This window comes from Lithobates pipiens, unplaced genomic scaffold (assembly GCF_037356315.1).
Source record: "Lithobates pipiens isolate NorthernLeopardFrog02 unplaced genomic scaffold, aLitPip1_a1.2 Scaffold_18, whole genome shotgun sequence".
Classification (NCBI taxonomy): Eukaryota; Metazoa; Chordata; class Amphibia; order Anura; family Ranidae; genus Lithobates; species Lithobates pipiens.
Window position 1 is genome coordinate 593,942,298 of NW_027507758.1, and position 26,803 is coordinate 593,969,100.

General features: G+C 44.1%; 1 protein-coding gene across 3 annotated transcripts in view; it reads right to left on the reverse strand.

Moving 5' to 3' along the window:
• The window catches only part of LOC143989165 (uncharacterized), a 129,121-nt gene that overhangs the window by 68,451 nt on the left and 33,867 nt on the right, over positions 1-26,803 (reverse strand). For all 3 annotated transcript variants that reach the window (XM_077489196.1, XM_077489195.1, XM_077489194.1), the window contains exons 5-7: positions 23,014-23,112; positions 17,838-17,927; positions 10,479-10,586 (exon numbers count right to left, since the gene is read on the reverse strand). In XM_077489196.1, coding sequence (XP_077345322.1) covers positions 10,479-10,586; positions 17,838-17,927; positions 23,014-23,112 — 297 coding nt within the window. The remainder of the gene's footprint in view (positions 1-10,478; positions 10,587-17,837; positions 17,928-23,013; positions 23,113-26,803) is intronic.

The window sequence follows — 26,803 nt, forward strand, 5'->3', positions numbered from 1 at the left end:
CGCCCCCCTACAATAAAAACAAAACACACATAACATCCCACATAACCCCTGGTCGCCCCCTAGTGGTTAACTCCTTCACTGCCAGTGTCATTTACACAGGAATCGGTGCATTTAAATAGCACTGATTGCTGTATAAATGACAATGGTCCCAAAAATGTGTCAAAAATGTCTGATGTGTCAGCCATAATGTAGCAGTCACAATAAAAATAGCTGATCTCCATTACTAGTAAAAACAAAAACAAAATATTAATAAAAATGCTATAAAACTATCCCCTATTTTGTAAACGCTATAACTTAATCAATCAATAATCGCTAATTGCGATTTTTTTTACCAAAAATATGTATGCCTAAACTGAGGAAAAACATTTTTTTTTATATATTTTTTGGGGATATTTATTATAGCAAAAAGTAAAAAATATTAATTTTTTTTCAAAATTGTCGCTCTATTTTTGTTTATAGCGCAAAAAAGAAAAACTGCAGAGGTGATCAAATACAGCCAAAAGAAAGCTCTATTTGTGGGGGAAAAAAAAAGGACACCTATTTTGTTTGGAAACCACGTCACACGACTGCGCAATTGTCAGTTAAAGTGACGCAGTGCCGAATTGCAAAAAGGGGCCTGGTCCTTTGGCTGCAAATTGGTCCAAAGTAATTAAATATGGACAAGTGGAAAGGTTCCAGGTGGACCTTTTCATCATCACTGGGTGTGTATATATATATATATATATATATATATGTATTACAGCGCTGCCCCATTGATTTCAATTTTAAACACACCGCTCCTTCACCGCTCCAAAGAAGCTGCTGGCAGGACTTTTCCCTGACGTCCTGCCAGCGCACCGCTGTAGTGTGGAAGCCCTCGGGGCTTTCACACTACACAAAATGGTGCAGCTTCTTTAGGGCGGATTTCAGGCGCTATTTCTAACGCTATAGCGCCTGCAAAACGCCCTGGTGTGAAAGGGGTCTTAGTGGGAAATAAAAAATGGAACTTCCATAGTGAAGTACGTTGTCATCTATAACAAAAAAAAGTTGTTAAAAACAAGTTAAAAAGGCTTAAAACAAAGCAGCTGACACAAGCACGTGTATTGAGGAATGCCACCAGCATCCTAGGCTGCATTACAAATAACGGAGGTACTGTGTCACATTCAATCCACCCAACATGTTTCATCAGAAGGCTCTGACGTCATCAGGGGTCACATGTGACTACCTGTAATGGGTGTCAGGTGATTTAGTTTGGAGCATACCGATTGAAACATCCAGTGATCAAAACCGATCGAATCCCGTTTGTGGTAACCAGTGGTGAGGTCGTTAAGATTTCTGACCATGATTGTCGTTTGAGCCTATATGACTCACCTGTAATGGGTGTCATGGGATTTCGGTGAGTAGGATGTGTGGCAGAATTTTCTAACCAAGACCTGGGATATATCATAGATCATTGAACATCGAATTAACTTTATTGTATTATAGGTTTTTACACTTGGTTATTAATTTGTTGCACTTGGTGCATATTTTGGGACATTATATATTCATTTAAGACAAGTACATGTCTATTATATTTTTTTATTTTTTTTAAGCACTTGTAATTTCTTGCACTTGTATATTGCATTTATTCACAGAGAGGGCAGTTTAATAAATGTTTTATTAATTACTATTTCTCATCATTACTATGGTATTGTTGTTCCGTCATTTAGTCATGACGGACTCTTCGTGACCTTATGGACCATAGTGCACCAGGCTTTTCTGTCCTTCACTCCCTCCGGGAGCTTGCTTAAAGGGGAGTTCCACCCAAAAGTGGAACTTCCACTTATTTGATTCCTCACTTCCTCTTTAACTTCATGTTAATTGTTTTGATGATGGTATCTATCCATCTTGTTTTCTGTCATCCCCTTCTCCTTTTTCCTTCCATGTTTGCCATCATCTGGCTCTATTCCAATGAGTCCTCTTCGCATTAGGTGACCAAAGTATGAGTTTTAGCTTAAAGCCCCATACACACTATCAGATTGTCTGCTGATTTTTTCCTTCAGATTTACCAAAACCATGTAGTAGAAGGGCCTGCCTGATTGCATACACATTGAAACCACTAAGGTTTGACCTCATATTATATGGTTTTGGTAAATCTGATGGAAAAAATCAGCAGACAATCTGATAGTGTGTACGGGGTTTTAGAATCTGTCCTTCCAGTGAATACTCAGGGTTGATTTCCTTTAAGATTGACTGGTTTGAGCTTCTTGCCGTATAAGAGACTTTCAAGAGTTTTCTCCAACACCACAGTTCAAAAGCATCAATTCTTCTGCATTCAGCCTTCCTTATGCTCCAACTTTATAAGCCGTAGGTTACTACTGGTAATACCATAGCTTTCTTTGATTATACGGCACTTTTGGTATACTATGGACACAGGACTGATGGTAGGACGCACCTTTCCTTATCTGGACAAGGTTTTTTTCCGGATGCCCCAAACAATCAGAAAGGGTGATTCATCAGAGAAAATGACTTTACCCCAGTCCTAAGCAGTCCAATCCCTGTACCTTTTGCAGAATATCAGTCTGTCCCTGATGTTTTTCCTGGAGAGAAGTGGCTTCTTTGCTGTCCTTCTTGACACCAGGCCATCCTCCAAAAGTCTTCTCCTCACTGTGCATGTAGATGCCCTCACACCTGCCTGCTGCCTTTCCTGAGCACGCTCTGCACTGGTGGTACCCCAATCCCGCAGCTGAATCAACTGTAGGCGACGGTCCTGGAGCTTGCTGGAATTTCTTATGCCGCGTAAACACGGTCGGAGAATCCGTCGGAATGAGTCTTATCGGACCGTGTCGTCAGATAATCCGACTGTGTGTGGTATGCATCGGATTGATTCCTTCCGAATCTCCGTCGGACCCAATTTTCCAACATGTTGGAAATATTTCCCGACCAACTGGGCCGGTCGGACATATTCCGATCATGTGTAGAGAATTTTGATCGGACCAAGTGCCACGCATGCTCAGATCAAATTCCTACATCAAAGCTATTGGCTACTAGCCTGAACGTAGTCCCATCGTAACGAAATTACGTCATCACGTTCTGAAAGATCGGATTTTTCGCCAACTTGGCCCGACCGTGTGTATGCAACAGTTTCGGATACAATCCGTCTGACTAAATCCGATGGGCAAAATCCGACGGATTTGGTTGCCAAAATCTCAGACCGTGTGTACGTGGGCATAGGCGCCCTAAAGCCTTCTTCACAAATACAGTGGAAAAACGTATTTTCGTGGATCAAGTTCATTTTCATGGCAAAGAGGGAGTTTGCAATTAATTGCAATTCACCTGATCACATAACATTCTGGAGTATTTGCAAATTGCCATCATAAAAATTGAGGCAGGAGACTTTGTGAAAATTAATATTTGTGTCACTCTCAAAACTTTTGGCCACGGCTGCAAGCTATGTTTTGCCACCTTGACATAGGACACCGAAACATCGTGCTTTCTAGGACTATAGTAAAAGTACGCTACATTTGCACAATGTTGTACTGGCTTTTTATGGACAATGTATTGTATGGTGTCCATCATTTCTAGTCCATTCAAAAATTCTATCCAAAACTTATTGAAGCATGGTTTGAGCTTTAAATACTATCTGAACTAATAAACCAGAGAGCACAGTGAGGGGAAAAAAGTATTTGATCCCTTACTGATTTTGTAAGTTTGCCCACTGACAAAGAAATGATCAGTCTAAAATTTTAATGGTAGGTTTATTTTAACAGCGACAGACAGAATAACAAAAATAGCCATAAAAAAGCATTTAAAAAAGTTATAAATTGATTTGCATTATAATGAGTGAAATAAGTATTTGATCCCCTATCAATCAGCAAGATTTATGGCTCCCAGGTGTCTTCTATACATGTAACGAGCTGAGATTAGAAGCACTCTCTTAAAGGGATTGCTCCTAATCCGAATTTGTTACCTGTATAAAAAGACTCCTGTCCACAGAAGCAATCAGATTCCAATCTCCACCATGGCCAAGACCAAAGAGCTGTCCAAGGGTGTCAGGATGTGGTCTCCACCATGGCCAAGACCAAAGAGCTGTCCAAGGGTGTCAGGATGTGGTCTCCACCATGGCCAAGACCAAAGAGCTGTCCAAGGGTGTCAGGATGTGGTCTCCACCATGGCCAAGACCAAAGAGCTGTCCAAGGATGTCAGGATGTGGTCTCCACCATGGCCGAGACCAAAGAGCTGTCCAAGGGTGTCAGGATGTGGTCTCCACCATGGCCAAGACCAAAGAGCTGTCCAAGGATGTCAGGATGTGGTCTCCACCATGGCCAAGACCAAAGAGCTGTCCAAGGGTGTCAGAATGTGGTCTCCACCATGGCCAAGACCAAAGAGCTGTCCAAGGATGTCAGGATGTGGTCTCCACCATGGCCAAGACCAAAGAGCTGTCCAAGGGTGTCAGAATGTGGTCTCCACCATGGCCAAGACCAAAGAGCTGTCCAAGGATGTCAGGACGAGATTGTAGAAACACAAAATAACTGTCAATCTTCTTCAGTCTGGGGCTCCATGCAAGATTTCCCCTCGTGGAGTTTCAATGATCATGAGAACGGTGAGGAATCAGCCCAGAACTACACGGGAGAATCCTGTCAATGATCTCAAGGCAGCTCGGACCATAGTCACCAAGAAAACAATTGGTAACACACTATGCCATGAAGAACTAAAACCTTCCAGCACCCGCAAGGTCCCCTTGACCAAGAAAGCACATGTACAGGCCTGTCTGAAGTGTGCTAATAAACATCTGAATGATTCAGAGGAGAACTGAGTCAGTGTTGTGGTCAGATGAGACCAAAAATTAAGCTCTTTGGCACCAACTCAACTCACCATGTTTGGAGGAGGAGGAATGCAGCCTATGACCCCAAGAACACCATCCCCGCCGTCAAACATGGAGGTGGAAACATTATGCTTTGGGGTGTTTATATGATAAGGGGTCAGGACAATGTCACTGCGTCAAAGGGACGATGGATGGGGCCATGTACTGTCAAATCTTGGATGAGAACCTCCTTACCTCAACCAGAGCATTGAAAATGGGTCGTAGATGGGTATTCCAGCATGACAATGACCCAAAACACATGTCCAAGGCAACAAAGGAATGGCTCAAAAAGAAGCAAATTAAAAGGTCCTGGAGTGGCCAACCCAGTCTCCAGACCTTAATCCTATAGAAAATATGTGGAGGGAGCTGAAGGTTCGAGTTACCAAACTTCAGTCTCAAAACCTTAAAAGGGGTTGTAAACCTATTCCATTCTTGTACTGTAAACCATTTCTCCAGACCTAAAGCCCATTGAGCATCTGTGGGGCATCCTCAAACAGAAAGTGGAGGAGTGCAAGGTCTCCAACATCCACCAGCTCTGTGATGTCATCATGGAGGAGTAGAAGAGGATTCCAGTGGCAACCTGTGAAGCTCTGGTGACCTCCATGCCCAAGAGGGTTAAGGCAGTGCTGGAAAATAATGGTGGTCACACAAAATATTTACTTTTTTGGCCCAATTTGGACATTTTCACTTAGGGGTGTACCCACTTTTGTTGGCAGCGGTTTAGACATTAATGGCTGTGTGTTGAGTTATTTTGAGGGGACAGCAAATTTACATTTTTATACAAGCTGTACACTCACTACTATTTCTTCAGTGTTGTCACATGAAAAGATATAATAAAATATTTACAAAAATGTGAGGGGTGTACTCACTTTTGTGAGATATCGTATATAAGCCCTACCCTGAAAATAAGCCCATTTAAAGTGGTTGTAAAATCCTCTCTATTACAGTAGTATATAATGTACAATGTGCGGGTTTCTGTAATAATATTGTGCAAAATACCTTTGGTACATCACCACTCGGCACTCAGCTGACCTCCCGCAGCTCTCCTCCTCTTCTCCCAGCTGTCAGCGGGGGATCTCGACCCCACACTCTGCAATGCTTGGAGTGGGGAAGAGAACTCCAATGGGTCACGTAAGCGCTGAGCGGCGCTGTGACAGAGGTATTTGGCACAATATTACAGAAACACCCACTTAAGGACCGAGCCTATTTTTGACATTTGTTGTTTACAAGTTAAAATCTGTATTTATTGCTAAAAAAAATACTTAGAACCCCCAAACATCATATTTATATTTTTAGCAAAAACTCTGGAAAATAAAATGGCGGTTGTTTCAATATTTTATGTCACATGGTATTTGCGCAGCAGTCTTTCAAACATAATGTTTTTTTTTTGGAAAAAAAGCTTTTTTAAATGAAAAAAAAAATAAGAAAACCGTAACAATTTTTGAGCTGATGTGAAAGATAATGTTTACGCCGAGTAAATTGATACCTCACATGATATGCTTCAAAAGTTGCTCCCGCTCGTTGAACGGCGACAAATTTGGTACTTAAGAATCTCCATAGGCGATGTTTAAAAATTTCTATAGGTTACCAGTTTAGAGTAACAGAGGAGGTCATGTGCTAGAATTATTGCTCTTGCGCTAACGGGCATGGCAATCACATGTGTGGTGTGAACACCGTTTACATATGTGGGCGTGACTTGCGAATGCGTTTACTTCCGTGCCCGAGCTTCAAGGGACGGGGCTCTTTAAAAAATAAAAATAAAATTGTATTTATTTTACTTTTATATATTTTTTATTTTTATACGGCCCCTTTAATAAAAAAAAATTGATCACTTTTAATCCTATTACAAGGAATGTAAACATTCCTTATAATAGAAAAAAATCAGGACATGGCCTCTTTAATGTGAGATTTGAGGTCAAAAAGTACTCAGATCTCACATTTACACTTAAACGCAAAAGAAAAAAAAATTGTCCCTTTAAGGCCAGAGGGCGGAAGTGATGTTTAACGTCGCTCCAGTCCTCCAATGGCATAGAGTCCAGTGGGAGCCATCTTGCCCTAACTTGAGATCCTGCCCATCCATCCCGGGGATCGGATCGTTTCCACCGCTACCCATGGCTCTGGTAAGAGGCAGAGAACACCGGTACACGGCGGGATGGGGCACCTCTCCTGCTGCCTATAAAGGTGATCTGACAGCAAATCCGTCACCGAGACCACTTTTATATGTTAAAGCGGACCCCCCGCCGTTTAAAAAAATACTGGGGTTATGGCAGCTATCTGCTGCCATAACCCCGGTATTTAACCACTTGCTTACTGGGCACTTAAACCCCCCTCAGTCCCAGACCAATTTTCAGCTTTCAGCGCTGATGCACTTTGAATGACAATTGCGCGGGCATACAACATTGTACCCAAATGAAATTTTTAGCATTTTTTTCCCACAAATAGAGCTTTCTTTTGGTGGTATTTAATTACAGTTGGGAGTTTTATTTTTTGCTAAACAAACAAAAAAAGATGCAAAAAAAAAAAAAAAATCATGTTTAATAGTTTGTTATAAAATTTTGCAAACAGGTAATTTTTCTCCTTCATTGAAGTGCGCTGATGAGGCGGCACTGATAGGCTGCACTGGTGGGCACTGATAGGCTGCACTGGTGGGCCCTGATAGGCTGCATTGGTGGGCACTGATAGGCATAGTTAAGGCGGCACTAATAGGCACAGATAAGACGGCACCGATGGGCACAGATAAGGCGGCACTGATGGGTAAGACGGGCACAGATGGGTGGCACGGATGGGTGGCACTAAGGGGCACTGATAGGTACCACTGATAGATGGGACTGATGGGCACTGATAGGTGGCACTGATAGGTGGCTCTGATAGGTGGCACTGCTGGGCACTGATGGGCGGCACTGCTGGGCACGGATATGTGGCACTGGGGTGCAGCACCTTTGTTGAGGCAGACTGTGGGCACTGCTGGGTGGCACTGTGGGCACTGCTGGGTGGCACTATGGGCACTGCTGGGTGGCACTGACAGGGGGGACACATTTTTAATTCAGGCAGGCAAAGCAGGGGGCAGGTGGGCACTGGCAGGGCTGGCCGTGATCGGGACTGATGTCCCGATCATGGCCGCCGGTGATCAGCTTTTTTTTCTTCTCCCATAATAGCCGATTACCGGCTCCGTTATATCACATGATCAGCTGTCATTGGCTGACAGCTGATCACGTGATAAGGGGTCGGGATCGACCCCTTGCACAGATCGGTGATCAGGCGAGTCTCGTAGACTCGCCGATCACAGAGCGCGCTGCGCGCGCCTCTCAGGGTGGGCGCAGGCCGCTCGTGCACGGGACTACGTCAATAGACGTAGTCCCGGAAAAGGAGATCCGCGCTGTAGCCGTCATTCGGCTGTAGCGCGGGTCTCAAGTGGTTAAAGGCAAAGTAGCTATGCATATCCACGGTTCGGAAGTTGTTACATTATATACTACTGTAATAGTGAGGATGCTAGGATTTTACAAGCACTTCAACTCATAATGCTAAATGCTAATGACTGAGCTGACAGGCAGGGAGGGAGAGGGGGAGAGAAGACAGGGGGCACAGGAACTGACAAATACACATTACATGATAAGACCTACCTCGAAAAAAGGCCCTACTGTGTCTTTTATTGCCAAAATTAATATAAGACATGGGATTATTTTTGGGGAACCACAGTAGCAGAATACATATTGGCCTAAATTTATGAAGATTTTTGATTTCTTTCAATTTTTTTGGATATGTTTTATAGCAGAAAGTAAACAAATATATTTTTTTTAATTCTCTTTTTTTGCTTATAGTGTAAAACAATAAAAACCGGAGAGGTGATTAAATACCAACAAAAGAAAGCTCTATTTGTGAGAACAAAAGGACACAAATTTTATTTGGGTACAGCATCGCACGCCCGCGCAATTGTTAAATTAACGCAGTGCAGCATCACAAACTATGGCCTGGTCATAAATCTTCTGGAGGTCAAGTGGATAACAACCTTCACTCTTCTGGGAAGGCTTTCTACAAGATTTTGGAGGGTATCTGTGGAAATGTGTGTCCATTTGTGAGGTCAGCATTGTGAAACATCCAGGAGGCCGCTCTCCCGACCCGACTTATATCGATCAGATGCTAGTCTGCCTCAGCCAGAGCTACTTCACTAACCACACCCTGCTGATGCATTTTGCTCTGCCACAAGGGCTTAGCCACATGACGAAGCTGTCCGTGGGTGGGGCGGAACGCGTCAGTGAGGCTTGATTAGTGGCGTGGCTCTGGCTAAGGCCGACTAGCATCTCATTTACATGAGTTGGGTCCAGAGAGCGGCATCCTGGATTTTTCAAAATACTGTATAGTGCTGGATAAGTTCGTTTGGATGCCAGCACTCCCATATGTGAGGACCAGGAGGAGAGAGAGCTTTTCTTCAAACTTGGAGTGGTGCTTCAAGTTCTTTCCATTTTGTGACGTCAGATACAGATTTTGGATGAGAAGACCTGTCTCACAATCAGTGGTCCAACTCATCCCAAAAGCTGGGATGAGGTCAGGGCTCTGTGCAGGACACTGGAGTTCGTCCACACCAAACTGGTCAAACCATGTATTTATGTAGCTGGTTTTGTAGAAAAGGGGAACAGTCATGGAGGAACAGAATAGGACCTTCCCCAATCTGTTACCACAAGAGCACAATTGTCTACAAGGTCTTTGTATGATGTGGCATTGACAGTATTATTCGCTTGAAAAACCTAAACTCAATAGTTTGGAGGGTCACATACTTTTTTAATGTGATAACCACTACACTACAGAAACAGGTCACATACTTTTGAACAGATGTAAATTAGATGCCAGAGGGCCCAACAACTTTTGGCTTTAGGGCCAGTCCACACCATAGAAATGCAGTCCGGATGCATTCCAGATGCGTGTTTTTGATGCGTTTTTTAAAAACGTTCCAGTGCGTTTTTGCTGAAGCCCAGTGCATTTTTACGCCCCCTCTTTTTTTAACCTTAAAAAAAGGACATGTGTGTTCCAGTGCATTTCTGGTGCATTTTAAATGCATTTTACAGTTCAGTAAAAATGCGACATGTTCTACTTTTTTTTTTCTGGAGCTCTGGGCTGGCCCTGCCCCCTCTCTCCTGATTGGCTGACTTTGATCGACAGGAGCCAATGGCTGCTGTGACTCAGCCAATCAGGAGGAGTGGATGACCGAGGCACTTATGGACTTTGCTGGAGAGAGAGGGGACACAGGTAAGTATTAGGGGGGCTGATACACACAGAAGGCTTTTTTCTTAATGCACAGAATAAAAAAAACTGCTGATTTTACAACCCCTTTAAGGCATGGGTGCTCAACCTGTGGCCCTCCAGCTGTTGAGGAACTACAAGTCCCATGAGGCACTGCAAGGCTGACAGTTACAAGCATGACTCCTAAAGGCAGAGGCATGATGGGACTTGTAGTTTCACAGCAGCTGGAGGGCCACAAGTTGAGCACCCATGCATTAGGTCTGCATAAAACGGTCAAGGTGGCAAATGGTATAGGGCTGAAGAAGAAACCTTTAAGTAACAGTTTGCATATTCAATAACCTACAGTGTTATGACGGGCTCTGCTAGATATCCTACTTTTTATACAGTTGCTTGTCCCCGCCCCCGAGGATCCCCGACTCACGGTGTGACTGGTTGATCCTGACTTCTGGCCTCTCCATAGGACGGATCTCCTTCCTCTTCTCCTCCGAGTCTTTTTGTTTGGAGAAGACGGAGGGGATGGTGGTGTCAGCTGCACACAAAGAGAAGAGGAACACAATGGCACTGACAGAATAGCGACAGTTGGCAAAAACAAGAACTGACTGAGTACCGCACACATGAATACCTAGGGATGGCTGGAGTCTCTTGCAGAGACTCTTATGTTTGCTCAGTGTGCTTGTAACTTTTTGCTTCTCAGTAACAACTGTTTTTAATATTTATTTATGTTAATGAGTGTTTTGTTTTTGTGGTTAGTGTAGCTCAATTCATTAGGGTCCCAATTACACTAACGTGCTGTGATAATGCATGTAACATGTAACTGTTTTGCATTTATTTTGAACTGCACCCAATGCACTAATGGAAATGTACTTGTGTTGCAGTGTCCTGCATTGCAGGGAAACACATGGCAGTGTCCTGCATTGCAGGGAAACACGTGGCAGTGTCCTGCATTGCAGGGAAACACGTGGCAGTGTGTTGCATTGCAGGGAAACACGTGGCAGTGTCCTGCATTGCAGGGAAACACGTGGCAGTGTCCTGCATTGCAGGGAAACACGTGGCAGTGTGCTGCATTGCTGGGAAACACGTGGCCGTGTCCTGCATTGCAGGGAAACACGTGGCAGTGTCCTGCATTGCAGGGAAACACGTGGCAGTGTCCTGCATTGCAGGGAAACACGTGGCAGTGTCCTGCATTGCAGGGAAACACGTGGCAGTGTCCTGCATTGCAGGGAAACACGTGGCAGTGTCCTGCATTGCAAGGAAACACGTGGCAGTGTCCTGCATTGCAGGGAAACACGTGGCAGTGTCCTGCATTGCAGGGAAACACGTGGCAGTGTGCTGCATTGCAGGGAAACACGTGACAGTGTCCTGCATGGCAGGGAAACACGTGGCAGCGTCCCGCTTATGCTGGTGAAGCCCCTGCTCGCATGTTTTCCTCGCTCAGCAGCACACAGTGAAGTTCAGAGCTGCCTGCACGCCCCTTCTCTCGCAGTCAGTTACAGGAGACAATGGCCACTTGTTTCTCCCCCTCCAGCCCTTGCTATAAACAATCCCCTGCCACAGACCCCCCACCTCCAGTCCAACACAGGGACCATCACTGCTGAACTGAAGGGGATTCAGATGAGAGGGAGCCTGGGAGACCAGGGGGAGGAGCCAGGGGAGAGCAGGGGGTGGGGCCAGCAGACACAGGAACGGCACAGGTGAAGATCCTCTGGGGAAGGTCGGGCATGGATTAAATCCCTCCCTATGTCAGAATGTCTGTTATCATACAGCCCACTACATGTACATGGGGAACCTCTGTAGGGTGAGCACATGGGGGGGGGGGGGGGGAAGAGGACAAAGGAGGAGAGATGGGGACAGAAAGGGACAGTTAGAGAAGCTACACAGAGACAAAGCTTAGGAGATGGGGACAGAACAGAAGATCTGTGAGCTCTGCTGTATGATTGGTTAGATGTCAGACTTTGTTGACACCCAACTGTGATCTTATTCAATCCACCCAGACGGAGGGCAACAGATCCCCTTCTGCTGGTTTTTGGTAGACCGGATTGCATTGGAGAGAAAACCCTCTGCTCCAAGAGAATAGAGGGTCCAACTGTGTCCGCCTGAAAAACAGACAGGCGGATCCAATTGGACATCTCATGTAAAAGTGTCTAAAGTGCAACGTGATAGAGAGAATAATTAAATGTATGTATATCCAAAGTGCTAGTGCAGTAAATACATTTCAAACAAACGTCCACTGCAAGCGGTTTGCACCGACTTCAGCATAATATCACCAAGGCAGAGCACACACCATCTGGCTTACCAATACATGTGTCCTTTTAAAATTATGAGGTCATATATGCTTGTCGTCCATTTTATATTTGCAGCTACTTCACTCAAAACGCAACAATGCAGGTATGATGGCTTTCTCTCAAAAGCAACCTTTCACCACTCCGTCCAGTACCAACCACAGCAAACCCCGTATATGCAAAGAATAAAGCACGCTATAGTTCATTACCAGGACAATTAAACAATTTGTCTCTTTATCCTAGCAAAGTTTGTTGTAAGTACATTACTTTAATAAAGCAGTTGTCAGAAACCATGAAATCAGACCGAGACAGAAAGTACAGTTAAATCACACTTGTTTAATAATAAAAGTAAATGGAACAAAACGTAGTCATAACATAGCCAGAGTTCAGTAATCGGAAAGGATAGTCAGACAAGCCAAACGTCAGGGAGCCGGAGATGAGTGTAGTCAAAGAGCAAGCAGGATCTGGAGCCAGAAGGGATGTCAGCCAAACAAGTCTTTAACATGACTGCAGGCGACAGTCTCTGTGATGTTGACCAAGGCAGAGATCCTCAGGGCTGGGTGGCTTAAAGTGGTTGCTATGCTATGCATACTAGCTCATTATGCCTTTGCCTTACAGGGTGTGTGTTTTTTTTTTTTTTATATATTGCCTTTACTTCCTCTTTAAAGAGGGATTCCACCTACAAAAAAAAATATTAAAAGCCAGCAGCTATAAATACTACAGCTGCTGACTTTTAATAAATGGACACTCACCTGTCCCGGGTTTCAGCGATGCCGGCAGCCGAGGCCGATCGATTGCGCGACAGGACAGGAAATGGCGTAGACTCCCACGTGAGTCTATGCCCGGAAGTGGGTGTAAATACCTGTCTTTGACAGATATCTCTACCCCCCTCCCCCTGAAAGGTGCCAATTGTGACACCGGAGGGGGGGAGGGTTCCGATCAGCGGAGGTTCCACTTTAGGGTGGAACCCCGCTTTAAGTAGGCAGGACTGATGAGCAGGATATCATCGACAGCGGAGTATCTGTGGAGAGATAGGAGCTGGCAATTAGCCGACAGCTGAGCGGTCAGCTCAGAGAAGAAAGGGCTGAGCCCAGCCCTGACAACAGCACAGCATGTCCTGGTAATGCACTATAGCGTGCTTTATTCTTTGCATATACAGGGTTTCCTGTGGTTGGTACTGGACTGGACGGAGTGATGAAAGATCACTTTTGGGAGAAAGCCATCATACCTGCATTATTGCTTTTTCAGTGAAGTGGCTGCAAATATCCAGCAGATGACAAGCACACATGACCTCATAAGTTTATCCCTTTCATGACTAAGCCTAGTTCTGACATTTGTTGCTTACAATTTAAAATCTGTATTTTTTGCTAGAAGGTTACTTAGAACCCCCATATTATATATATATATATATATATATATATTTTGTATTTTGACAATCTAGAGAATAAAATGGCGATCGTTGCAATATTTTATGTCATGCTGTATTTGCACAGCGGTCTTTCAAACCAAATTTTTTATTTTTTTTAAAAAAGACACTTTCATAAATTAGAAATAAAAATAAACAGTAAAGTTAGCCCAATTTTTTTGTATAATGTGAAAGATGATGTTATGCTGAGTAAATAGATACCCAACATGTGACGCTTTGAAATTGCGAACACTTGTGGAATGGCGACAAACTACGGTACCTAAAAAATCTCCATAGGCGACGCTTTAAAAAAAAAAAAAAAAAGTTACCAGGTTAGGCCCCTTTCACACGGGGCTGTCCGCATTGAGCCCGTAAATAGCTCAGCGGGGATTGCTACGTTGATCCTCGCTGAGCCGGCGGATGGCAAGCCCGCTCTCCCCTATGGGGGAATCGGATTATTACGGACTGCCTGTCCGTTTTTATCCGATCCGATCCAATCCACCAGACGGATGAAAAATAGGGATTTGCATCCGTCTGGTTTTAGCGGAAGATCGGATCAGGTCTGATCGGATTTCAGCAGACATGTCTGCTGCATCCGACGCTCCATAGAGGTACATGGAGCTCCCATTCAGATCCGCCTGAAAAACTGACAGGCGGATCTGAACGGTCCGCAGGTGTGAAAGGGGCCTAAGCCCCTGTACACACGGTCGGACATTCTGCCAACCAAATCCGTCGGATTTTGTCCGTCGGATTTTGCCCGTCGGCTCTTGTCCGAAACTGTTGCATACACACGGTCGGACTAAGTTGTCGAAAAATCCGATCATTCAGAACGTGATGACGTAATTTCGTTACGATGGGACTACATTCAGGCTAGTAGCCCAATAGCTTTGATGTAGGAATTTGATCTGAGCATGCGTGGCACTTGGTCCGATCAAAATTCTCTACACATGATCGGAGTATGTCCGATCAAACCAGTTGGTCGGAAAATATTTCCAACATGTTGGAAAATTGGGTCCGACGGAGATTCGGATGGAATCAGTCCGATGCATACCACACACAGTCGGATTTTTCAACGACACGGTCCGATAAGACGCATTCCGACGGATTCTCCGACCGTGTGTACAAGGCTTTAGAGTTACAGAGGAGGTCTAGTGCTAGAATAATTGCTCTCGCTCCGACGATCCCTCACATGAATGATTTGAACACTTTTTATTTATGCCCCCAAATCCCTCCTTTGCACTTCAAAGTATTCAGATCGGAAAAAACAGCAATTCTGAAAACTGTTTTTTTTTTTCTTTTAAAGCCGGCGCCACTGACAGCCGAGTAAACCGTAAGGGACGTCGTGACGTCGCCTCCGTGTTTACACAAAGGAGACTGAATCAAAGCCGTTTCCAGCTTCCTTCCCATCTTAATCTAGCCGGTGGAAGGGCCGGATCGTGGCTCAGGTCTCCTGGTGGGACGGGAGGCATGGGAAGAGCGGCTGAAGGCGGTGATGTCCCTTCCGCTCCTCCGGGATAACAGTTGAGTGGCTTTTAGCTGCATCGGCTGTTATCCTTGAAGAGCCGACCGCCTTCTCTAAAAAATGGTACCGGGGTGATGCATGCCGCTGCTGGTATAACCCCTTAAATCCGAGGCTGCATACGGTGCGCGCTAAAGGGTTATGAAGTCACATTTTTTGGTAAGCAGATGGTATGTGTTCTGTTTTGGTGATGTTACACTGAAGTCGGTGCAAACAGCTTGCAGTGGATCTACACAAGTTTATCACAGCACAATTTTATATGAAATGTATGTTTTATGCATATTCTGTATTGCACTTTGGAATGTACATGTATTAATTATTCTTGAGATATACCACATTGCACTTTATTGTGGTTCTGCAAACGCTGGAGTAAAGAGGAACGCTGATATAAGGGGAGCTTTGTCACCAGAGCCCCCCTTACACCAGAGTTGCCAGTGTACCCCCTTAAATCGGGGGGCCCAGAACCCCTTTTCATGAAAGTTCCCCATTACTGTATAAAGTGGATCTCTGCGGATTCTGATGAAAGGGCTCATTCAGACAGGTGCTGAGTGCCACCCTCCCAGCAGAGCTGCTGTCTGGGGTCAGGGTGGTGGGTGGGGGGCACAAAAACGCACCTTCACCTATGTACACAAAATTCCTGGAACCGGCCCTGATTGCAGGGAAACATGTGGCAGTGTGCTGTGGTACTACTTTGCCTTTAAATGATTGTCACGCTCGATTTTCAGCACATTGGGGTGCGTTGCAAGTACTTTCATTTCAACATGTTAATACACTACAGGACTAATAAATGGGCCCTTAGTGTTCTTGTGTGGAATTGTGTTTTTTCATTTTTTTTTTTTTTTGTATTTGATCATCATTTGTGGAAAGTCATGTTCATTTTTTATTTTACTTTTTTCAGTGTCTGTTTTTTTTTTCTGTAAAAAAAACAAAAAAACAGGAGTTTCTGTAAGCCTCCATGCACACTGAAGCTCATAAATGGTAGTTTTTGGGAGTTCGGGCGTTTTTTTTTTTTTTTTTTATAACAGCCCTCTATGTTATCCTATGTGCCCATGCACACATGGATTTTTTTGGATGTTTATCAGCAGTGGAGTTTATGGAAAGTTTTCTGAACGCCATAAAATCTTGTTTTCTGACCGCAAAAAAAACGGCAAACGCTCATAAACGACGATAAACGCTCCGAAAATAAACGCTGGCTCCTCAGTGTTTAATGTTTTTGATCCATTGAAACAAAAGAATTAGAAAACCCTAAAAAATGCTAATAAACGCTATTGCAAAAACGTAAAAAAAACGTTGAAAGGGCTCACTGCAAAGCTACTGGGGTTTTTATAATAGTAGTCAGCGGATCTCACCATCTCCTCCACCTGCTACGTAGACTCCTCCCCTTCGTTCCAAAAGAGGACAAAGCAGCGGTAGTTGGAACGATCATTCATTTCCGACTTGACTACTCAGACTCCCTCTACATAGGACTACCCCAATATCGACTTGCGCACTTACAACTCATCCAAAACATGGCGGTAAGGCCGATAACAGGGAAAAAAAACCTGGGAATCCATCTCCCCTTCCCTGAGGAGCCTACATTGGCTAACCGTAAAGAATTGGATCACATTCAAGACCCTCTGCCTCACCGACAAATGCATGCATGGAGACGCTCCTCAATACCTACGCGAGAAAATAAAACACTACACACTGAACGGCAGTCTTCGAACATCTAACCAAAACCTCCTTCTCATTTCCAAATCCCACTACAAATTAAAGGGAGAACAACCATTCGCAGTCCAAGGACCACGGCTATGGAACGCTCTACCGACTTACATCCGCATGGAAGAAAACCATCAGTCCTTCAGGAAAAAAACTCAAGACCTACCCCTTCTAAGAAGCTGGACAACACAGGACGAATCCAGCGCCTTGAGGAGATTCAGTTTGCATTGCAGCGCTATACAAATCATTCATTCATTCATAATGTTATTTTAACGTCCAGTGTGCATGGAGCCTTAAAAGCAATTTAATACGGATCTCCTAATTTTCCTGATCCCGTTATTGACTTTTGTTCCATTTTCTAATCATGTATTATTACTGTTAGATTTCTGTCAAGCTTCAAGGTGACACATTGTGAAAGGTTTTGAATGTTTTCCTTATACGTATTAACACGCAACACAATTGTCTTGTAATAAAGATTATATTTAAATAATGAAAACAAAAATAAATTTAAAACCAAAATGTACCCTAAAAAAAAGGAAAACCAAAAGCTAAAACTTAAAAAAAAAAAAAGAAAAGAAAAGTAGGATAAGATATGTGACCTGACTTACTGGTTTGAGACACATTGCGTGCCTCCATCCCTATATTCGTTTATAGAAAAGGAGAAATAGCTGGGACTTTGTATGAGGCCCGCCATGTCAGAATAAAGACATAATCAATAGATAAATAAAATTACAACGCATGATTTATTGTTACAAATAATTAAAAAATTGAGAAAAAGAGTAGTGCTGGCATGCAAACCCTCTCTGGCTCCTTCTTGTTGGGTCTCAAAGGGAATGTAGGATCACACTTTTGTTCCACATACACTAGGTAGGCACTTACCGGCGCCATGGGCGGGGCTCTGTGGCGGAAGGTCCCTGTAACACGAGGCATCGTCCTGATTTATCCTCAGTAGTAAATCTGGGGTGCAAGCTGTAGAGGAAGACATAGGAGAGCTCAGAGAGGACAGATCATGAACTGACCAAACCAACGTCACCAAAGACCCGTAAAACACAAGGGGAGTGCGGCAGAATTCTCCCATTGAAGTGTACATACCAGAATAAGAGTGCGGAGTGCAGTAGCATTCTCCCATTGAAGTGTACATACCAGAATAAGAGTGCGGAGTGCAGTAGCATTCTCCCATTGAAGTGTACCTACCAGAATAAGAGTGGGGAGTGCGGTAGTATTCTCCCATTGAAGTGTACATACCAGAATAAGAGTGGGGTGTGCGGTAGTATTCTCCCATTGAAGTGTACATACCAGAATAAGAGTGGGGTGTGCGGTAGCATTCTCCCATTGAAGTGTACATACCAGAATAAGAATGCGGAGTGCGGTAGAATTCTCCCATTGAAGTGTACATACCAGAATAAGAGTGAGGTGTGTGGTAGAATTCTCCCATTGAAGTGTACATACCAGAATAAGAGTGGGGTGTGTGGTAGAATTCTCCCATTGAAGTGTACATACCAGAATAAGAGTGCGGAGTGCGGTAGAATTCTCCCATTGAATAAGAGTGCTCACAAGGGGGAAACTTACTTTTTTTTGTGTTTGCAAAGCTGGTGACATATCTGTGTCTGCAGTATAGACAAGGACAGAGCCCACTATGGGCAGCCAGGAGTAAATGGACGCCACCTGTCTGTTAACATCCAACTACTGTCTGATCCGCTTCCATTTTTTTTTTCAGTGGACCGAACTGGACCTGGAGGGAGGCGGGTGTAAAAACGGACATAAGTCTGTTTACACCCACCTGTCCATAGGAAGGCATGGACCTTTCCGATTAGGTCCACCTAAAAAAACAAAAAACTGACAGGCGGATCTGATTGGATCGTCCCCGTGTCAAAGGGGCTTTTCTATTTGCCCTGATGGTGATGAGAAATCCAAAAATGTTACAGTTGTCACCAGAACAGGAATATAGGGGAAATCTTCTGGTGACAACGTTCTTAAGGCCCGTACACACGGTCGGACTTTTTGACAACAAACATGCAAATTAGCTGTTTTGGAGCAACATCCGACTGTGTGTACGCTCCATCGGACAAACTTTTTCTGTTTTCATCTGACTTTTGTTGGCTGTGCGAACGGACAAACTTTCTGGCAACAAAAGTCCGATGGAGCAAAGTCCGACCGTGTGTATGCAAAAGCATCGGACTTTTGTACAAGGTACAAACACGCATGCTCAGAACCAATGCAAAAGATCAGACTACAATACAGAAGTTGACCAAAGGTGGCGCTGGAGTCATTGAACGTCCTCTTTTGAAGCGGCGTCAGTACGTTGTGACGTCATTACGTTCGTGTTTGTTGTCAAAAAGTCCGACCGTGTGTATGCAATACAAACTTGTGGACCACGCCCTTTGTACAAATGTCCACGGAAAAGTTTGTACAAAGTCCGACCGTGTGTATGGGGCTTAAGAGAGGAATTCCCTTCACTTAGGAGAGATTCCATTTCACATCCTGTTGTGTATCAAATGCAAAATGTGAAGAGAAATCTCCCCAACAAGACACCGACTATACTAAACTGACCGAGGTTGTAGGTCTGCCCTACTCTAAAAATGAAAAAAGGATTTTAGTACTCATTGGGGTTCATTTAGTAAAACGAAAGAGTGCAAAATCTGGCGCAGCTGTGCATGGTAGCCAATCAGCTTCTAAGTTCAGCTTGTTCATTTAAGTGGTTGTATACCCTAATTTGTCATTTTTACCTACAGGTAAGCATATAATAAGGCTTACCTGTAGGTAAAATTAATATCTCCTAAACCTGTACGGTTTAGGAGATATTCCCTTTGCATGCAGCCGCTGATGCCAGCGGTGCATAGGCTCTGAATGCCAGGCTGAAGACGCGGCCAGGCCTCACCAGAAAGAAGGCTCCTGGGAGTAATGTCATTGTGGCCTCGGCCACTCACAGCGCTGGAGCCGCGAACCCAAAAGAAACCGGGTTGCGATACCGGGGCTTCGATCTAAGGTATGTATTTTATAATGAGCTAGTATGCGGTGCATACTAGCTCATTATGCCTTTGCTTTGCAGGGTTTTTTCTTCTGAGGTGCGGGTATGCAAAACGCTTTAAGCTTTGACAAAAGGCCGGGTTCACGCTGGTATGACATACGCTCCAACTTCGGGAGCACATGTTGCATGACGCATGTAAATCAATGGTTCCCTATAAGAGCCGTCTTAACTGGTCTGACACAAGTCGATCCGACCTTGAAAAAGGTTCCTGCACTACTTTGGTCTGACGTCGGTCCATTTTCAGCCCATTCAATATCACTGAAGACGGATCAAAGTCGGATCCCTTTCCTAACCATCCAACTTGTGACATCCAACATGGTGATTACAGCAGCAGGAAAAAGGAATTTATGTCACACTGGGATGGTTTTCGATTGGTCAAAGGACGAGTCGGACTATCTCAAAGTTGGAGCAAAAATCGTATCCTGTTCATTCAAGTCGGATGGAAGTAAGATGGATATCACATGGCAAAGTCAGATCGACAGTCGTGTCGTACCAGTGTGGACCCGGCCTAAAAGCTGGAAGCTGATTGGTTTCTCTGCTGAACCAGATTTTGCACTCTCCAGTTTAAGTAAATCAACCCCACTGTAAAATCCTTTTCTTGGAGTCCATTAAAGCAGTGGTCCCGAATTGATGTGCCAAGGATGGAATTAGATGGTGTTGTATAGACTCTGGCCTACTGAGTGAGAGATGTGGTATATGTGAAGGGAATTGGAACCATTCTACTCTATGTATTTTTGTTGTTCATAATCTGGATTGTGTACTGTTCTGTGATGTTTTATTTTAATAAAACTTTATTGGAGATAAATAAATAAAAAAAAGCAGCGGTCCACAACCTTTTTTGCCACCAGGGAACGGTTTAATGGCAGCCAATAATTTTCCCTCCCAGGGACTGGGGGGAATATTCTAAGTCTGTCCTTATTATATCAGTGTCCTCTGTTCCCCCTTACATCACAGCCCCCCCTTTCATTATTGTAATGGGGACTTCTCTGTAAAGGGGGGACTGTAATGTAAAGGGGACTGCACTGTAAAGGGGCACTGTAATGATTACAATGCCCTTAGCAATGCCCGCAGTCTGTGATAGCTTTGTGTGGACCGCGGTCACCACTCACCGCGGCCTGGGGGTTGAGGACACATGCATTAAAGGACACAGGAAGTCTTTCATCTTCGGGTTAGACTGCCATCTACAGGAGGGCCAGACATTGATAATGCTAAAACTGTAGAATGCCTCGGCCTTGTAGCAAAGCAGTACTGAGAGCATGATCAGAAATACAGAGGGGAGTGTTCATCAATGGACTCCAGGGAAAAGGTTATATGGCATGTACAAAAATCCTTACTGAGGGACACAAGGGGGTGATTTACTAAAACTGGAGCACACAGACTCTGGTGTAGCTGTGCATAGTAACCAATGAGCTTGTTCAATTAAGCATGGACAATAAACCCTAGAAGCCGATTGGTTACCGTGCACAGCTTGCACTAGATTCTCTGTGCACCAGTTTTAGTAAATCTCCCCCATTAAGTCTTTTCAGATGGAATTAATAAGAAAAGCCCTGTGCGCTACCAACAAATATAAAATACAAATGTAGGAGCTGCAGCATACACCAATATTATGTTCCCACACTAAAACAGTAACCAACTAAAACCAGTGACGGGCTACTCCCAGCAATATATAATAGAATCCAATGGAGGTGTCACCTAGTGAAGTCACGTAGTGACGTAACGCGTAGGGTCGAAGCCGGGTGATGCAATTTCCAGTCCGGAAACCAGAAGTGCATGTTTTCAATGCTGGTAATTGAGTCTGACTTATATGTAATATGTGAGTAAGCTATATGGCGGTTTTATATTTTAGAATAATAAAAAAGGGTACTGTACTATTGGAGGCCTCCTCTTTCCTCCATCAGCATTGTGTATAGAGCAGAGGAAGAATCCCTATGGATTTAAAGGTGACCTGTCTGTGATTTCAAGGGAGCCTATCTAATCATTATCCATTGGAAATACTGAAGTCAATGAAGAGTGGAGATATTAACAGAAAACTGGATAGTGCATAGTGACCTCTATATTTATACACCTGGGCCTTTCTTCTGTGGATCAGAGATACAGTCAAGCACTGTATGACCTCCCTGAGTAAGGTGGGTCCAAAGCTTTCTGCTTTCGTCTTTGCTTGAGACCTGAATGTCTCCACAGAACCACCAGCAGGTTTCCTTATTCGCTGTCTGATGAGTCTTGTTTGACCTTTTGGACATTGTTGGAGGTGAGCGGCCAATCTATACATTTTACAATCAGAGAGTGCACCCTGATCCCACCCAATTGTATGACGATAGCGAATTCATTTTCGCTATTTCCACACTAACCTTTCTCCCTGTCAATCAGGAGGCAGGGCACAAGACCTGCTTCCTGATTGGCCAAAGCGCCGGTCGACCCTATTGGATGCCTGGCGCTTAGGAAGAGGAGCGGAGACACATGCTGGAGCAGAGCTCACCGCCACTCTGAGAGGAGCTGCTGCAGTGCTACGGTAAGTCCCCTCGGCTCCTGTCAGTATTTTTCAGTTTGTTTGTGCCCCCCAAAAATGTTAAACACCAGCTGCCACTGCCTATAACATATTTATATAGGTCCACTGGTCAGGGGAGCGAGTATTCCTACTGGTGGTGGAGCACTACACTTATTGGTGGAGCATGGAATCAGGTACAACGAAATAAGAATTCTGGAAGATTTGTTTTGGTTGGACTTTTATTTGTTAATCATTTTTGTTGGTGCTTTATGAGTTACCTTATATTCACACTTATTTGAGTTGAATGTAATGTATGGTATCACATGAATTTCAGACCAACGCTTTTTTGGGAATCTGACTGACAGCAGCTTCTAATGCACATTATGAGAAGCTCACAGTGTGCAGTGAAATCAGAGCCAGCCATTTCAGTCCAGGAAAGGAGCCTGTAAGATTGAAGGGAAGGCCGGAGGTCAGCTTTGAACGCCTTCCTCTGCACATACAATGGAGACCAATCAGGAGGCTCAGTTTGCAGAAAGTCTCACCTGGGTGTCTGGTGGTCTTCCCTCCTCTCCTTCGGCATGAATCCAGGTTGGGTCTGGGCTCTTGTTTCACTCCTGTGACCGATTCTCTCTGAGAACATGCTGTGGAAGGAAAGAACACAGTGACCTTAATTCTGACACCTCCAAGCTACTCCAACCTTCCACGTTAAAGCAGAACTCCGGGCAGATGTCAAACACACAAATGAATACAGCTTTGTAATTATTAATCATTGTTTTTTTCAACCTCTTGCAATCCATGTAGAGCAGAGCTCAGACTAGGAAAGGGAGTAGCAGCACAAGGAGCCGATCACTGATCATATGCTGAAAAGGGACATGCTGATAAAAGGAGAGAGCAGAGCGACAAAGATGAGCTCCTTACTGTTCAATTACAGGCTGGTGGAGGGACAAGATCTGTAAGTTATAATGAACTGCAAAAAAATTAGGTCTCCTTCCTTGCCAGAAAGAGCTGTGCTGAAGAGCTACAGTATGTACAGTACAGGACTGATGGGGCAAAAGAACAAATCCTCCAGCATGTAAAACTTCTCCATTATATATATATTCCATCTGTGTATTTAAAGGTTTAGGTTTAACCTTAGGTTTAACCTAAAAAATGGCGCACGCACAATGACCCAATAACCACAAGTACAAAGTGATGCACTTTCCTGACATGCAGAGAAGTGAGCTGCCACCCAACACCCCTAAACATCTGAAAATGTGTTGTTTTCATGCATGCCAAACCGCATGGTGCCGCAGAACCATGCAGTCCCGATGCAAAACATTTTTGCACAGGAGTCTAGGACATTTTCTGCCTTTCGTGCACGTAGGGCAGCCCAGTGAATCGAATGGGCTGTTCTAAATGCAATGTGTGGGGAAAGTGCACGTGTAAATGTGAACCAAGACTTGAGGCTGGGTTCACACCATTGCGAATTGGATGCGGGATTCTCCACATCCAATTTGCAGTAGCAGGAGTGTTTGACCGCCTCTCTAAAGGAGCCGGTTAACATATCTCCACAGCAGGTCCGGTGCGTCTTTTGGTTCGTTTCAGGTGCAAATTCAGGCCAAAATTCGAGAGCGACCAAAATAATTCAAATTCATTTTCCAGCATTTAAAAAAAAAAAAAAAAGAAAAAAAAGAAGAGTAAAAAAATCAATCAGTGAATTATACTCATCACCTTCTCTCCAGAACTTTCCCAAACATACCTACCTCTCCATGTGTCAGTACTGGGATCTGAACCTACAAAAACTTTGCTGCATCTGGCGGTAGCTCTTTTTCCTGAGCCACCCGAGATGCTGGACAGCATCCCGTCCACTTCCTTCGACAATCTTCCCTTATCTGTTGTTTCTGGTGAACCTTGAACCCTTTGCTCCTCCCATGGCTTAAGGCATGCCTTTGCACGTCTTGCTTGCCAGATTACTGTGCTCTCTCTAGCCAATATCTTGTTACTTTGCATGCCTGTAGCTGTCCATATCTCCACTACCACTCCTTACTGTCTTTTGATTTGTTCCTCTACTACGCTTCCACTTGATCCCTTGATCCCAACCTGCAACCACTTCTTATTGACCTTTGGCTTGTTTACTGACTATGCTTCTGCTCAATGCCTACTGGCTATATCTGCTACTGGACTCTGGTTTGCTCACCTCCTGGTGGGGCAATCCCGAGGACCACAACCTGGTACTAACACGCAGCAAAATCCATCTCCACCATCAGGAGCTCTGGTGAGCATAGGTTAGTGCTTAGACCTCATACCTCGGGTGAGCTTGTGTCATCCGCCAGGGTGACCTGCTTGTTTACTTAGTGATGTGGAAATGAATATTTACAGTATATGAAGGCGTTTCAAGGGAACCGTTGTGAGGACTTTCTAATTAAAATTACCATGCTCGGTTTTATGTATATATAATGTGTGTGTGTGTGTGTGTGTGTGTGTGTGTGTGTGTGTGTGTGTGTGTGTGTGTGTGTGTGTGTGTGTGTGTGTGTGTGTGTGTGTGTGTGTGTGTGTGTGTGTGTGAGATTATTTAAAAAAATAAAAATCAAATAATATTTTATATATATATATATATATATATATATATAGGTATGTATGTTCTATAGGAACGTGTGAACTTTATATTTTTGGGTTTAATCACTCACAAGAGATGGGCCTAGTTACCATTTTCTGTATATTAAAAGACCAACGTCTTTTGGTCTGCATAGTAAATAATTTGCACTATTGTCCTTGGGGATGAGGAGCAGACATTGTGTCTCCACCTGATCATAAGTCCTTGAAATGCTAATTTATGCTAAGATCAAAGAAGGCTGGCTGTTTTAAATCAAGAGATAGACTTAACAAAGGTAATCATGTTTCAGACGGAGAGACACCGGAGAGAGTCTAATGCTTATGTGAGAAGCATGACGACTAACTAGACTTGAATTTCAGCCAATTGGGATTCAATGCCACTTCTGAACCAATGAAAGTGGTCCAGGGGGCTTGATTGGTAGAAACGGGTAGAGAGGGAACATAAAAACCAAAGCTGCCAGGGATACTTGCTCTCTTAGGCTCGGGGTCTAGATGAAGCATGGTCACTTAAGAGCTCTCTATGTAATGCATCTGTATTAAAGTGGTTGTAAACCCTTACAACACACTTTGACCTACAGGTAAGCCTAGATTAAGGCTTACCTGTAGGTCCAAGAAATATCTCCTAAACCTATATGGTTTAGGAGATATTTACCCGAAGACAGCCACCGTTGTCTACGGCACATGCACCGTAGACTGCGGCGCACAGGCGCACTGGGCAGGCCGCAGATCGCGGCAGATATGCCGCGAGTGTGGGCTCCCGTGCGCATGCGTGGGTGTGACGTCATTGCGCTCTGGCGAATCACAGCGCCGAAGCAGCGAGACCCGGAAGTCGCTCCAGGATACATGGCAGCGGCGAAGAGGAAGACGGAGGACCGCTGCGGGGGCTTCGTTCTCAGGTAAGTTATTCATAATGAGCTAGTATGCTCATTATGCCTTTGCCTTACAGGGTGTGGTTTTTACTTTTCTTTTTTTTTGCCTTTACTTCCTCTTTAACTTATGTCTCTTTTCTTTTATCTAACTTTTTCTATCTTAAGATTTGCCTTAATACCTTGATAGCATGTGTATGTCAATTGTAACCATATCTCCTTTTTGCATTAACTATCTTTGTAGACTGACAACACTGCATTTGTAACATCACTATGTTATATTTAGTAATCTCCGATTATTCTAATGTTTCTTTTCTGTATAAATAAATTTGATTGTTATTCTTTTCGTTATCATTCGTTATTAATTCTATCCGTAATAGCTGCAACTGCATTGGTTGATTATTATATAGACAAAAGGTTTTAATCACTTATTTTATGTATCATTAATCATTTAAGTGATGTAGGTACAAATCGCCATAACATTAGCCTTATGATTTATGGGAGCCACCCTACAGCCATAGCTACTGGTCTCCGAGCCTGACCCCTGACGTGACACCTGGTCTGCAGTAGCGGCCCTCTTCTGGGTTTAATGACAGCCAATCATCCAACCCCCTTCCTGTGGGGTCCAGGCTGTCAGGGATCACATGTGACCAGTAATCAGTTCAGGAGGAAGGATTGCCCACCACTGTAGTAAAAGAGAAAAGAATTGACACTTCACCAGCCTGGCCCGAGGACTACAGGAAAAAAGTCATATATAAAGCTTTACAGGATGTTCGGGAAACTAGACTTCAGCCTTAAAGTTCCAGTTACTCAGAAGCCGTGTTGTGTGTATGCAATTCCGACATGCAAAAAACTCACCCATGCTCAGATTCAA